General features: G+C 42.1%; 3 protein-coding genes across 4 annotated transcripts in view; 2 read left to right on the top strand and 1 right to left on the bottom strand.

The window, feature by feature from the left end:
• Positions 1-13,138, top strand: part of LOC145458884 (beta-1,3-galactosyltransferase 1-like) — a 214,785-nt gene that overhangs the window by 127,770 nt on the left and 73,877 nt on the right. The gene's annotated exons all lie outside the window — the stretch shown is intronic.
• On the top strand, positions 632-7,392 carry LOC145458882 (uncharacterized). Its single transcript, XM_080337383.1, has 8 exons — positions 632-851; positions 1,033-1,170; positions 1,543-1,633; positions 2,837-2,943; positions 3,014-3,030; positions 4,853-6,195; positions 6,263-6,323; positions 7,283-7,392. Exons 1-8 carry the CDS (start codon positions 805-807, stop codon positions 7,297-7,299), a joined length of 1,821 nt encoding a protein of 606 aa, XP_080193509.1. The 5' UTR covers positions 632-804; the 3' UTR covers positions 7,300-7,392.
• LOC145458888 (uncharacterized) lies at positions 9,924-12,975 on the bottom strand. Its single transcript, XM_080337388.1, has 5 exons — positions 12,804-12,975; positions 12,427-12,597; positions 12,258-12,348; positions 11,847-11,903; positions 9,924-11,614 (listed from the first exon to the last, which is right to left on the bottom strand). The coding sequence occupies exons 1-5, from the start codon at positions 12,838-12,840 to the stop codon at positions 11,554-11,556; spliced, it is 417 nt and encodes a 138-aa protein (XP_080193514.1). The 5' UTR covers positions 12,841-12,975; the 3' UTR covers positions 9,924-11,553.

The raw sequence follows: 13,138 nt of genomic DNA on the forward strand, positions 1-13,138 counted from the left end.
GTAAAAATTTTGATTTTTAGCTCAAAATCTTCCGTTTTTAGGTCAAAATAAAATCGCCCTACTTCAGCTACTATATGGAGGTACAGAACTCCAACATACAATTTGAGAATATATTCATATTGAAATAAACCCGTGTATATTTGGTCGACTCTGGTCAGGGGTAATCGTCAGCAACTAGTACCGGTAGCGATCTCTTCGCCTCTATTATTCGAAATTTTATGCCCGTGATGTCATATTGTCATATTTGGGGACACCATTGTTGACATACAATGCTCTTTCCAAATCTCTACTAGTTGCAGACGATTACCCCTGACGAGTGTCAGCCAAATATAGTGGGGTTTAACGCAATATGAATAAATGATTCACTTGTATATATAGTGTTAGTACCGCTGGCTAGCATCCGCTCTTGGACTAGCTAGACTGAGCTACTATTTTTGATGTGAAACAAATGCACTCCATTTATCATGTGACAAGAGTATGAATTTTGTTTCTGGCACATGTACTCGGAATCCGAGCAAACATTATCAAATAACGTTAACAAAATTTCATGCAGTTGAGTGGTCATACGCCGCAAATTGCCGGCCTGTGATGATGTGAGATCCTACTCGAATAGACTGTTGGTGCTGCTTGAATAAAAAAATTGAGAAACTGTCTAGCTCTAGACACTATGTGGTTTGAGCAGCAAGGCTGTACTTTTAAAGATCATTTACGTTAGCTTTGGTGAAGCAATAATTCGGATTACCTTTTCAGGACCAACAGTTAAAAGGGCCGATTAGCAAGCTGAAAGACGCCGTCGACTCGGTGATGGTGTCCCAGATCAACGCCTACCTTTTGGAGTGCGACTCCAGCAAGTAAGTACTTGGTGATTCAATTGTGAATGTATCTGTGACTGACTGCTAATCCAAAGTACTGCTTTCCGTTTGCGCGTCTTGTTATAGACGTTAAACACTGGTTTCTCAGCAAAATAGAATATAGCCTAGCTATAATCCTTACTATAGGCATCTCAATGATATTTGATCATGCACTCGACAGGTCGGAAAAGTTTCCGGAGAAAATGGCGGCTTCTACAGACGAAGACGACGAAGGGGAGGAGAAGAGCGCGGAAACGTCAGGAGAGAAGAAACGAAGTTATGCGCCGAGAAGAAAATTCAAATGGGACGATAACGCGAGGTTCGCAACCGTACAGATCTCTCCTACCATAGTCCCGTAGTTAGAATATCTACTATTCGTAAGTATTGCGGACGCCCACCATCAAATTGAATGATTCGCAACCAAATCGAACTGGAATTGCGGGTACTTTGTATTATTTCAATGGATAACTGTCTGGTGCCGATCGACTACAGGCTTTAAGATCCCTCGTAACTCGAAGGGACGGTGCATGCAAGCGTATACTGTACACAATATGCGCGTGTTTGCTACTGTGTTATGCACGCTCATTCATTGCTAGTGTTACTTGAAGCGATTCTGGCATGGAAGTCGGAGTCCAGTTTGAGTGTGTGTACACGCCGCACACAGTATAGTCAAACTTTCTTTTGTTTTCAGACAATTGCTGTGTGACGTGGTTACGATCAAAGTGAATTATTATGAAAAATACAAGCCCAGATTCAAGCAAGCCGCCGACGAATACTTGAAAGTGAGACGCCAAGCTTTCTGAAACTAAATCATAGCTCGGATATGTAACAGTGTAGCCATCAGTCAGATAGGTTCACTAGCTGTGTTTGTATAGGCCTATCGACCTGTGTCTCCTTACTGCTGGGGTCACCGACACGCGGCCCGCGACGTCATATTTTACGACCCCGCGATCTGATTTGAGATTTTGGAAGAACGCTAAGTAATGCATTTTGAAATGTTGAAATTGATTTCAGTTTCAAAATGTTGTTGTTTCAAAATAAGCTATTCGCTTGTGCCCAGTATCAATGTTCCTCGCTGGCTGAAACGGCGTCGGCGATGGCAACAGCATTTCGCTGAGGGAGAATCAGCTGGTGTGAATGGGCGTATCGCGTTGACGTACAATGGCCCATACACTGCCAAGACCGAGACGCTTTGACAACGGCTTAGTGCTTCCCCACGAGATCAAACTTTGGAAGGAGATAATCTTTCAGCTAGCCCCAATATCGATTCCTTAGTCTCTGAAAAGCGATGTCGATGTCAGTTCATAGTTAGAAGTAAAATTTAATTGATGACTGTGATATTTCTTGTTCTATTTGTATTTCTTTAATATACTATTACTTCTTTTGTGGTAACTATGGCCGTCACCCATGTAAGAGACCATACCGTTGTACTGACAAAGTTCTAAAAAACGTGATTTCGAAACTGTGTGGCCTATTTTGTCTCGATAGAGCATTCTTGCAGCCCGTGGCCTCCCCGAAATTTGAAAAATGGCTCGTTTCAGTTGACGATCCCCGCCTTCAGCATGTTGCCGCGCACGCTGTCATCATTATTTGCCTGCCCGGGCCGTGGAGGGGGTGGTGGGGAATATGCAATTGATCAATGTATAAATCAATTGTTGACTCAGTCATTGAATCTAGGCCGGTAGTGGTGACTTTCATTTGAATAATCAACTTCGGTTTGAGACGAGTTTATAGGCTACACCAAATTTTGTGTGTACACACTGTACACAGTCGTGATGACTAGTGTATTACAATGTGCTATAGCTCGGAATTGGGTGCTTCATCTGGCTACAATTTTCCAATTACCATTGCCTTTTCGCAATGTTTTCTTTGTAGAACTAATTCGTGCTTTTTATAATGAACTCGACTTGGGCACTCTGTTCACGATTCAATCGACATTTCCTTGTTTAACTTGTCCGTTCCTATCCTTGCGTTTATGCCCGCAGAGCTTTTTGGAAACAAACGTCAAGCCGCTGTGGCCGAAACACTGGATGCAAACAAGGACCCTGTTCAAGGAGAGTAGGTCTGCTCATGAACGGGTTACAAATGCATGGTAGGTTGGATTGATGTTACATGAGAAATTCGAATGTCTCTAAGCTGATGTGTATTCTTGTTTGTTTCAGCTCAAAGCAAAAAAAAGGTGAGTCGATATTCCGCTGATTTGTTTTGGAACAAATACTTTAATACGCCATGCTTGTGTTGTTGTTTATTTGCTTTCCTTCATTGTATAAACTAGTAGTTCCCAAACTTCCTTTTCGCCTTTCCCGCGCTAGAATGAGTCGAGCATTGAGTCGCTTTTCTATCAATGAAACTGACTGAACATTCTAACATTTTTGCCCCACAAGCAACCCCTTCGTTATTCCCCTCCCCTTGTCTAACAAAATCTTTCCCAGGGAGACGATATTGCCCCACTAGGGAACCACTGGTATTGACAGTCGGTCATTCTTTCTATGTGGCTGCAGGCATGAAAAGGTATTGCAATGCTGAGAGTGCATAGCGTGTAACAACCAATCACGATAGAACAATATTAAAATTGTCCAACCTATTGTTCTCTTTGTGGTGAATTCCAGGCTGATGATTATTGAATATTAATATTCTTCATTTTCCCCACACCATTAGTATTGTTATAATTTGCCATACTATGGGGCAGAGCTATTTGCTTTGTTCCTAAAAATAATTTGCCTGAATCTTATCGTGTTCTACTCCATCAAATTGAAAACACTCCAAGACGAGATAGATATCAAAGCTGCCAGGGGTCGGTACAAAATCACGTCGCATATTGTCTTTATAGGATGACAGGTATATCAGTAGGAAAATGTGATAATTCAGATTCTGACGGAGAGAACGAGCGAACGTGTGAAATGAAGAAGCTTCAGGGGTCCAGTGCAGAATTAACCGAGTCAGGAGGCAGCTGTAACTCTGAAAGAAAGGCTAGAAAATCTGAAATGAGACTCATGCCGTCCAAGCCGTGGAACAGTTTAGAGAAATGCCGGACAAGTTCCGGTCAGGATTGTGCCAGACGTAAGGACGTCGGTTCAAAACATGTCAGGCGAGATCTGTCCATATCTGACGAGTTTAGTAAGCCGACGGCTAGCAAGCAGGGTATTGCTTCGGGCAAGGACAGCGGTGCGGATGGTTTTAAAAAGGGTAGCGCAGATTACAGCCAACGATCGGATAGCAGGCAGTCACCACCACTTATTCCGCGCAGAGTATGGAAGAAGCGTATGTTTAAGAAGAAACGGCGTGTTACGGACAAGCCAGGGAGCGTGCAAGCACACAAAATCAGTCGGTCCAACCTATTCACGAGTTCCGTTCATATTAAATAGTTAAAGATGGACTCTATTGCCACGCTCGTCCTATGGTTTCCTGATGTTTAAGCGTATGCGGCACAATGAAAAATAACAGTTGACCATGTGACTTCACAACCGCAAGACCAACTTTTGCCCCAATTCCAACTTTAACACACATGTTAAAGTGTCGTATGCTCGTGCTATTATGTCACATGCTTATATGTCCAGTGTCCACCGACCCCTACAGAGTTTTTTCGAATTAATTTCTCGGCACAGCTGCTTTACTCGATAGTAGATAGAAGAGTTTATCTTATGGATATATATTAGAGATAATCTATGTCGTATGAACTATGAAGTATCTTTGTTTTACTGTTATGTTGTGCTTTCGCCATGTTCTTAAAATATCTGTAACACTCTTACTATATTGATATGATATTGTGCACTGGGTAGTAATTGACAGATATCAATGATTTGAAGTTGTACCGTGGCGTTCACTTCAGAACGTACATAACCAAAGCACTCTTGTATATATCTTGGCAGCCGTTCATTCTTAGTATATCGTTTGTGTCATTTCTCGTACGGTATTAGTTTTAGTAGCTGCTTCTATTAATTAATTGTTTTGCTTGTATAAATTGATATTTCCTCATTTGCCGACCAATGATATTGTTGTAGCCACCGGCGGTAAAAAAGTACAACAGACAACCAAAGACGCTAAAAGCGACGGCGATAGCCTGCAAAAACCCGACGCCAAAAACAGCGTGTCGCTATCCATCAATCTCGCCGACGCGCCCACCAAGAAGAGACTGTCATTTGATACGATTTCCGACCCGAAATTAAAGGCCAGAGCACCCCCTGACCATCCCAAACGGGATGTGGTCGACCTCACGACTGGCGTGGAGATCGTGGCTTCCATCGAAGGCGACGACTTCGAACAGCACAGCAGGCCGAAGCCGTCTCCGCGCAAAGAAGCCACGATACACAAAGAGGAGCCTACGAGCTGGAAGCTTATTCAGGACAATGCCGCCGCATCAAAGGGTCCGGTCTCGCAGTCTCCTGTGGCTCGCGGGTCTCCAACTAAAAATCGAGAATCTGTAACCGGTGCTAAATCGCAACAGCCCTCATTGAGCGGAATTCCAATGCCTTCAATGGATCTTGTACAAGATTATGCGTCCGATTTTGTTAAAATGATGATGGGACATCTCCCCGGCAATGGTGCCAACCCTTTGAACCCTTATTTGACCAGTGGCGGGGTGCCAAACTTTGACGCTTTGTCTCACTTGCTGGATCGCAAGTCCGATTTGGCGAGCTCTCAAAAACCGAGGGCCGGCGACGGAAAGTTTCAGTTTAAGATTGCTTCAAACTCGTCAAAAGACGACAGAACCTCCAAAGCTTTTTCCAACTCTAAAGACACATCACCTAAAAACCAAACGCCCACATATTACAAGGCCCCGGCTTGGCCTACGCAAAAGAATCCGACTGTGACTGACGTGTTGAACATTCAAAAATATTCCACTGCCCCTCATTTGGCGGGGAGACAATCAAAATCATTCCATGCCACTCCTGCCATGCAGGTCTCGACTGGGACGACACTTGGTGCTGCCCCAGATGTGCCTAAACCGCCCGGTCCAAGAAAGCAAAGGCCAGCATCGTCGTCGAAATCCAACTTCATCCCACAGAGTCACTTTGAGAACGAGCAGCGAAAACTCAACCGCGCGTCACCCAAAAACAAATCCCCCGCTCTGTGCCCGTCGCGGTTGCAGCTGTCCCAGCCGGCGTTTCACCCGAATTCTTCCGCGCCATCGCCTGGCCGCGTGATCAGCCACCCGCACCCCGTCTCGCCAATCGTTTTGCCGCAGTTTACATCATCCGGCATGGCGTACTCGCAAGGGTTCGATCCCCGGATGGCTCCTTTTGTGGCGTCGACGTACAATCCCCCGGCGAGCCCCGGGCATAATTTTCCGGCCGCTTCGCTTCAACAAGCTATGAACTATCATGGGATTCATGCTTTCCCGCAGGTAGCTAAGCACTTGTGTTGTTCAGTCTGGCATTCGATGAGGGTGCTAGCCGTATTTTTTTATGCAGGTCAAGTTGGTTGATGTGAAGGCTCGGGACTTTCATCAGCGTGCGAACGACAACTCTCATGGTGAGTTGGTATATTTTCGCTCTGCAATAGGTTGCTTTCATTTGTTCGTCTGTGATGTGAAAGTGTAAGAAATAGAAAATCGCGAGAATAGTCAATCTTGTTACTTTTTCAGATCACGCAAGTAACTTTTTCCTGGTTAAACTCAAATGGTAGAGTTTTTACAATACTTCCGCTAGTACTTGAACAGTTTATTTTTCGGCAAACCGGCTCAAGTTTTAATGTATTTAGAATAGTATAAAGTAGTTTCAGAATAAGTTTGCATTTCTTTTATATGTGCAATCGGGATAAGAACGGCTTGAAATAGCCGCTGCTCAATTTTATGTTCTTTTACCTATCTGTAGCATCATTAGTTTCAAGAGTAGCCCACTGCTGATTAACTGCAAAAATAGGCCGTCGACCCAATCTACTTTTCGACACTACTAATTTTCTGACCTTCATCTTCTACTTGAGTATCGTTGATATATTTACAGAATTCATTAATGCTAGTGGCTATGCAGCAATGACGAAGATGAGGACAAAACGCATGCATACAAACAAACACATCGATTAATACATGAATGCATGCTTGCAGTGAATGCGGTACAAATATACACTATACAGTATACAACCTTTAGCATTGATGAGAAATGGAATCACCTTGCTATTCGAATGGATTGTATAATTCGGAGCTGAATATCCAAGTGAAGAGAGCTCCCTGAATACTGACATTTTCCATTACATTACTGTTGTGTCAAAATTCAACCCCTTCTCTTGACCTGAATTAGTCGCAATCAAATACTGTATGGAACTATAGCTATATATTCCGGCTTGGTGCTGAATAACAATGGTAGCGCTAAATCCTAACTAATTCATTCGATGAAATGAAGTTTTAGTGATTACAGCCATGTCATGTTCACGTCCTCATTTTGCGGAAATTGAAGTGATGTTGGTGCATTTATTGTTGCTGTCATTTTTTGCAGGCAATCAAGGTCGATGAATGCTATTGCTGCTGCGGTTGCAGGATTGCACAACTCGTAAAATTCCGTTTTCTGATAGTAAAAATTTAATAATATACTTTGACTCGTGTCAAGTTTCTTCTATTTTTGATTTAGGCTTTGTTTGATCGGCCAGAATCTAACTGCGACCGCCCAATGAAATGATCATTCCAAAGTGGTTGGCGTCAGCAGCGTTTTCTCAGGAAGGGCAGAGGTAGTCTATTGAGCTTGCCAACCAGGCATGGGGTCATCGTGATTCGTAATCGACTACGGTGATTACACCATGTTCAAGTGGTCGCACTCGATTTCTTAGTAGAAGAACGATTAATCAACATTGGTACAAACTGGACATTCGTGAAGCCGTGCCCGTCATTTCATAACGCAGTTTGTTCTTGAACTTGATATACCGCGTCCCAAATCTGGGTTTTAGTGGCATCTCGCGACCCAAGCCTCACACATCAAAAAGCATGTATTTTTAATATTATTTATATGCTACGTTTTTACGGGCATGTCGGACATAAAGAACACCAGACAACAATTGCACGTAACGCAGCTCTATGAAACATGTCTGACGCACGCGATTTCAAATTCGGGTGCATTATATTCCTCTAGGCGTCGCATTCGTACTACTGTCTACTCAGATTGTAAGGATGGGACTATTTGGTGTCGACCATTTCGTACGTTTTGGTCAACCAGCGACGGTCTATTTGGGCCAAGCTTTAACCGCGGTCGATCTCTTTGGCTCTGCACTTTGCACAGCCGTAGGTTGGCCAAAACTTGATGAGGGAGAGAGAGAGAGATGTATTCTTTGTCGCCTGCATCATCGAGATGCTTTGGCGACGGAGATGCGAGGCGACCGTAAGGTCGCATAGTCTGCACCCCGTTTTTTTCTCCATGCTGCGGATACCAATTTTCGAGTCTCAGGTATGACCCGCCGGGATCGAACCCACGACCTACCGATCAAGCTGCCGGGCGCATCACCATTACAATATCTCGCTCGGTGTCTTCGTGTGTCGCGGCGCTGTATGTCTGGTAGCGCGGGACTGGTTGACAAATTCCGTAGTCCGGCTCCGGCCGTAGAATAAGAAGTATGAATCCGGCTCCACCCAAAAGTCCGACGCTACCAATGTCCACATCTGTCTGGCTAAATCCTGCACACTACTCCCGAGCGTTTCGGTCGTATCAGAAACAGTAGCAATCCTGCTTCGGTCCTATTCTGGCATCATCAGCTCTGATGTCAGTTGATCAACGCACACCACTACCTCGTAGCCGGAATAAACTAATCATGAGCTGCGGTAAGTTTTAGGGATGGTGTGAACGTGAGGTTCACGTTCGCGTTCTGTGTGTGAACCTCAGAATTTTAGAGGTTCACGTTCACAAACGAACCTTGTTAGGTTCTGCACTGTGAACCTTTTTCATATATTACAATTTTCACTTCATTATAACATATTTGGTAGAAATTTATTGCATTTCAACTGCGGACCACTCTGTGCATCAGTGCATGGCGCTGGCAGCATAAAAAAATCTACGCTAAACGAGCATGCACCTCGACAATCTCAAAAATTTTACTTGCTTTGTGAGAAAAGTTTGCTCAAAATATCTAGATTTACGTTTGTGATTATTTAGTGACTCTCTGCTGTGAGCCTGACCCGCCATCACACAACATCAAGAGCGAAATACACTACATATATGTGTACCGTACCATTACTTTTCATTCAGTGTGCATGCCTCTTATTTACTTCGCCTAGGCTAAGGTGGGTGTCTGATCTTAATGGCTACTCCAAGTTGTTTCGACACCCTCCTATCTTTTCATTGTATCGCAGTCTTGTGATGTTTTGAAACGATGAAAATATTAATAAACCTGACTGACTGACTGACTGACTGACTGACTGACCGTAGTCACCGAATGATGCTATTTCAACCAATCAATGATATTGATATCGTTGTCTGATGTAGAAAATCTAGCAGGCGTACGGGGTCAATCTTGATTACATATGTTTATTGTATCATAAAACCAAATCCGTGCGATTGGGGTGTTGGCTACTGCTGAGTAACTTGGTAATGGGGTAATATCGGTAGCAAGTATAGAAACCCGTTTCACACTCTGCTCAATATCAACGTTGCAATACTCAAAAGCCGATAACATTGTCCGTCTGGCCTAGGCCGTTAACGGCGTAAGCGTATATTCCCTTGCAAGTCCTCGTCGAAATTGTTGACAAAGGTACGGAGGATATTGATTTTATGGGATTATTGTATCATTTGATTTCGCCAGTTGATACATTTGGCGACGTTTAATACGCCAATATGGACTTCATCATTGTGACATTATGTTAGGGTTACCATATTTTAAGATCGGGAAAGGAGGAAACAAAAGGAGGACATATGGTAACCCTACCCCCGCAAACAAGATCACGCGCCTGTCACGTTACGATTACGTTAACTATGGAACGTTGAACGTTTGGCGCTCACGTTACCATTGCGACATTCTGTGAACAAAAGGTAGCGATGAGCTGACGTTTCTGATGACGTAATTGAAACGATAACTTTAACTACGTTGGTCCTGACCTAGTTGCTAAATGCTGCCTTTTAAACTAGCTCTTAATGCAATAATACCAAGTCACAATACTTCAGGAACAATGAGTTTATTGCCCATAAAAGATAACAAGTCGTTGGGCCCAGTTCTACACACAGTCATAAATGGCGCAAAGAGTGGAAGGCAAGCATTGTGCAAAATATTCCAACACCAATATTGCAATTTTGTATAATTGAGGTACTAAGCTCGGAGGTATAATTAATATTACAGAATGCATGCAATCAAACAAAAATCACAGGACTAACATATCAAGGTATAACCCACATAGCAATATACTACGACGTCAATAATTCAAATATCAGACACACTTTCATATTAACCAGAGGTGTTAAACTAAGTACCGTTGATTTTAGTACTCAGGTTTGGCTACTTGCACTACTTACTCTAGGGGTGATGTTTTACCACTTCTACTTCACGTGCTATTAGCAAAAACTATACTGACTTTTTCATTTTGGATTTTGTATGTCTAAATTAGTTTTGTGAAATATGGTTGTCGTTCTCACAATGACTTGTCACAATTCAATCAGTATAACAACAATAATGTCAGCAACTGAATTTATATATTCTCGGAAAATCGACGTAGCATCATATTAGTCACTAACACGAAAGCAACAATTTCAAAAGTGGCTACCACTTAACAACTGCTAAAAGAATGCGACACCTGGTCCAAATCGAAGTTTTCAACTACCAGCTTGAGTACTTTCAATGCCTTCATTTTTAACTACTAGTTTTAAGTACCAAGTAAATTTAACATGCCTTGGATATTGCTGGTTCTACTTTTGCAACAACTCTTTACCCCCTTAGACAGCAGAGCTACGACAAATTTGACTAGCAATTATTGTTGGATTTTACCTAGATGTGTATAGATAGACAGGACATTAGTAATGGAGAAGCAGGGATACTTGAAGAAACACTTGGCAGCAAGCTAATGGCAAGATATTGATACATAAAAAATGAAGAAACTGCATAGCCGGTGTTAGCACCATCACAAGTATCTTTAAACACTTTACCGTGAGCCAATTTACGATACTGTAGGGTTACCATATTTTGGGAATCTGAAAAGAGGACACCTAATGAAAATTTCCGGACTTACAATACAGCAGTAACATCCGGTAAAATTGGTAAACATTTTGCGAGTTTGTAGTTTGTTGACTGTAAGAAGGTCATCTTTCCGACTCGACTTCCGAATTACACACTTTCTATGAATATTCATTTAGATGACTAAAACAAAAGGTCGTTTTTCTGGCACAACTCCTGTAAGACCCACCTAATCGGTACTTGAGCTTGCTTTATCGCAGTTAAATTCAACATACATCTACGCAAAATTTTCAAAACGTGGACAATGACATTTGGGCGTCCTGCTAGGACACTTGAAAAAAGGATAAATCCTCTTTCAAAAAAGACGTATGGTAACCCTACGATACTGACAAATAAAGAAATGCAAAACTGCGTAGCCGATGTCAGCGAAATCACTTATTTACAGGTTTCCTAAGTACAAATATAAATGAGCAAAGGTAGCAGGAATGTCATTCTTGGTTAAATGCAGGTAATTACACCAGTACATGGTGCCTGGATGTCCGCTGTTCACCTTGTAAGGTGGCACTTGGATGCAAGAACTGTATGACGTCTTCTTTGAGACTATTAAACGTAACTTTCAAGCTCACTAGTCCACCTCTTTCTTCTCAAATGGGCAGCAGCTCATCAAAGCACACACTTTATCATTCCTGAAATCAAGAAGTCACAGTTGGTAAGTCAGAAATAGATGACTAGCTAGCACTATATCACATCAATTTAATGTACAAGATCTGTGTTGGAACAGCTAAACAAAAAAAACAGAATCCCATGCTGAGAATATGTAAGAAATGGTGTTGCGGGATCAACAGTGTTAAATTTCCCACTATTTCAATCTGGATGATTTCACGAGTCCCATTAAAACCAAGTTTGAAAAATGCATACCTCATCCACGGCGAATTCTTCACTAGTAGTGCGTCTATCCTGTGGTCTTGATGATTGCTGCAAGAAGTTCATTGTTATATTCTAGGTCATGGTAACACAGTAAACCTATACAAAGAACTTGTAATAAGAATCCAACGTATTAAATCCTGTTCAGCAGAATTACTTTAGACAAGCAAGCACCATGCAATTACTATCCAGAGGGCATATAAACAAAGGAGAGTAGATCACAGAACACAGGGTATAAATACAAAGCAAGGCACACGAAAAAATGATGATTGTTACAAAATAAGATATGACACCAACATGAATGCGCATCATAACAATAATTGTAATTTATTGCACCAGCACCTATGCCTGATTTTTTTTTATAGCAGAGGGATATCAGAATGACGAACCAACAGCAAACTGTACCTTCTTGAGATAATGAGGGTAGGACTTGAAGACTTCACCGATGTGCGATTCTCTTTCTCCGTTACTTTGCTGTGGGTCTTTCTGCATATAGCTACAAGAAGATAGGGTTGGAGCTAAGTTGATTACACCTTGTACTGTCTGGGAGCGTTGCTCTAACTTCAATACTCACATATCAGAAGGCTATAGATCATTTCATGGTCTTTGAAGTGATGCTTATGCTTTCCTTTTTGTCCGTCTTTGGAATACTGAGCAAGTAGAAACTTGGTTGCAATTTTGTCCAACACGCCTCGCATTGTAGCGGTCACAGTTTGTCCACCAACCAACGACAAATATACGATACCTGGAAAACCAAGAAATCCAGAGAAAATCATAAAAACAGGTGCCAAGAGCACTGTCAAATTAAATCCTGACCAATTCTAGTTGTAACAGTATTTTTACAGTGAATGAAAAACTACACCGAGAGTCATTCAACTTGATCAGCTGGGGAAAATGTTAGCAATTGTATATCGAAAATTAATGGGTTGGGTAATTATAACAACTACTTACTGCGGCATATTTGGCTCCCCCTGCTGAAGTTTCTCATCTATGCCTTTTAATTCATCCACACTAGTTGCAGGTTTCTTGATTAAATACTCGAAATTCTGCGTGCTTGACTGCGATTGCATACTTTTTCCAACATCTTGTCGAACGAGATACGCTTGATTTTCATCTACTTTCTCCGAGATAGTTCGCACACAAATCAAGATTTTCTTCGTGATTTCTAAAGAAAATTAAAAGTCATCTATACCGCACATTTGACAAACGTACATTAAAATCATCAATTATTGTGTAACGACATGGCCATGAATGTCTCAAAGCTCGACCCCTTATAATATAAATTT

The sequence above is a fragment of the Botryllus schlosseri genome, chromosome 16 (assembly GCF_051294905.1).
Source record: "Botryllus schlosseri isolate E-star chromosome 16, Bs_hap1, whole genome shotgun sequence".
NCBI lineage: Eukaryota > Metazoa > Chordata > Ascidiacea > Stolidobranchia > Styelidae > Botryllus > Botryllus schlosseri.

Coding starts and splice junctions, on each gene's coding strand:
- LOC145458882 (XM_080337383.1), top strand. CDS start 805: ATGGTGTCCCAGATCAACGCCTACCTTTTGGAGTGCGACTCCAGCAA. Junction 1,634..2,836: donor CCGCCGACGAATACTTGAAA/GTGAGACGCCAA, acceptor TTATGCCCGCAG/AGCTTTTTGGAAACAAACGT. Junction 6,196..6,262: donor GGATTCATGCTTTCCCGCAG/GTAGCTAAGCAC, acceptor TTTTTTATGCAG/GTCAAGTTGGTTGATGTGAA.
- LOC145458888 (XM_080337388.1), bottom strand. CDS start 12,840: ATGAGAAACTTCAGCAGGGGGAGCCAAATATGCCGCA. Junction 12,598..12,803: donor GGGGAGCCAAATATGCCGCA/GTAAGTAGTTGT, acceptor TTGGTTTTCCAG/GTATCGTATATTTGTCGTTG. Junction 11,904..12,257: donor ACCCTCATTATCTCAAGAAG/GTACAGTTTGCT, acceptor AACTTCTTGCAG/CAATCATCAAGACCACAGGA.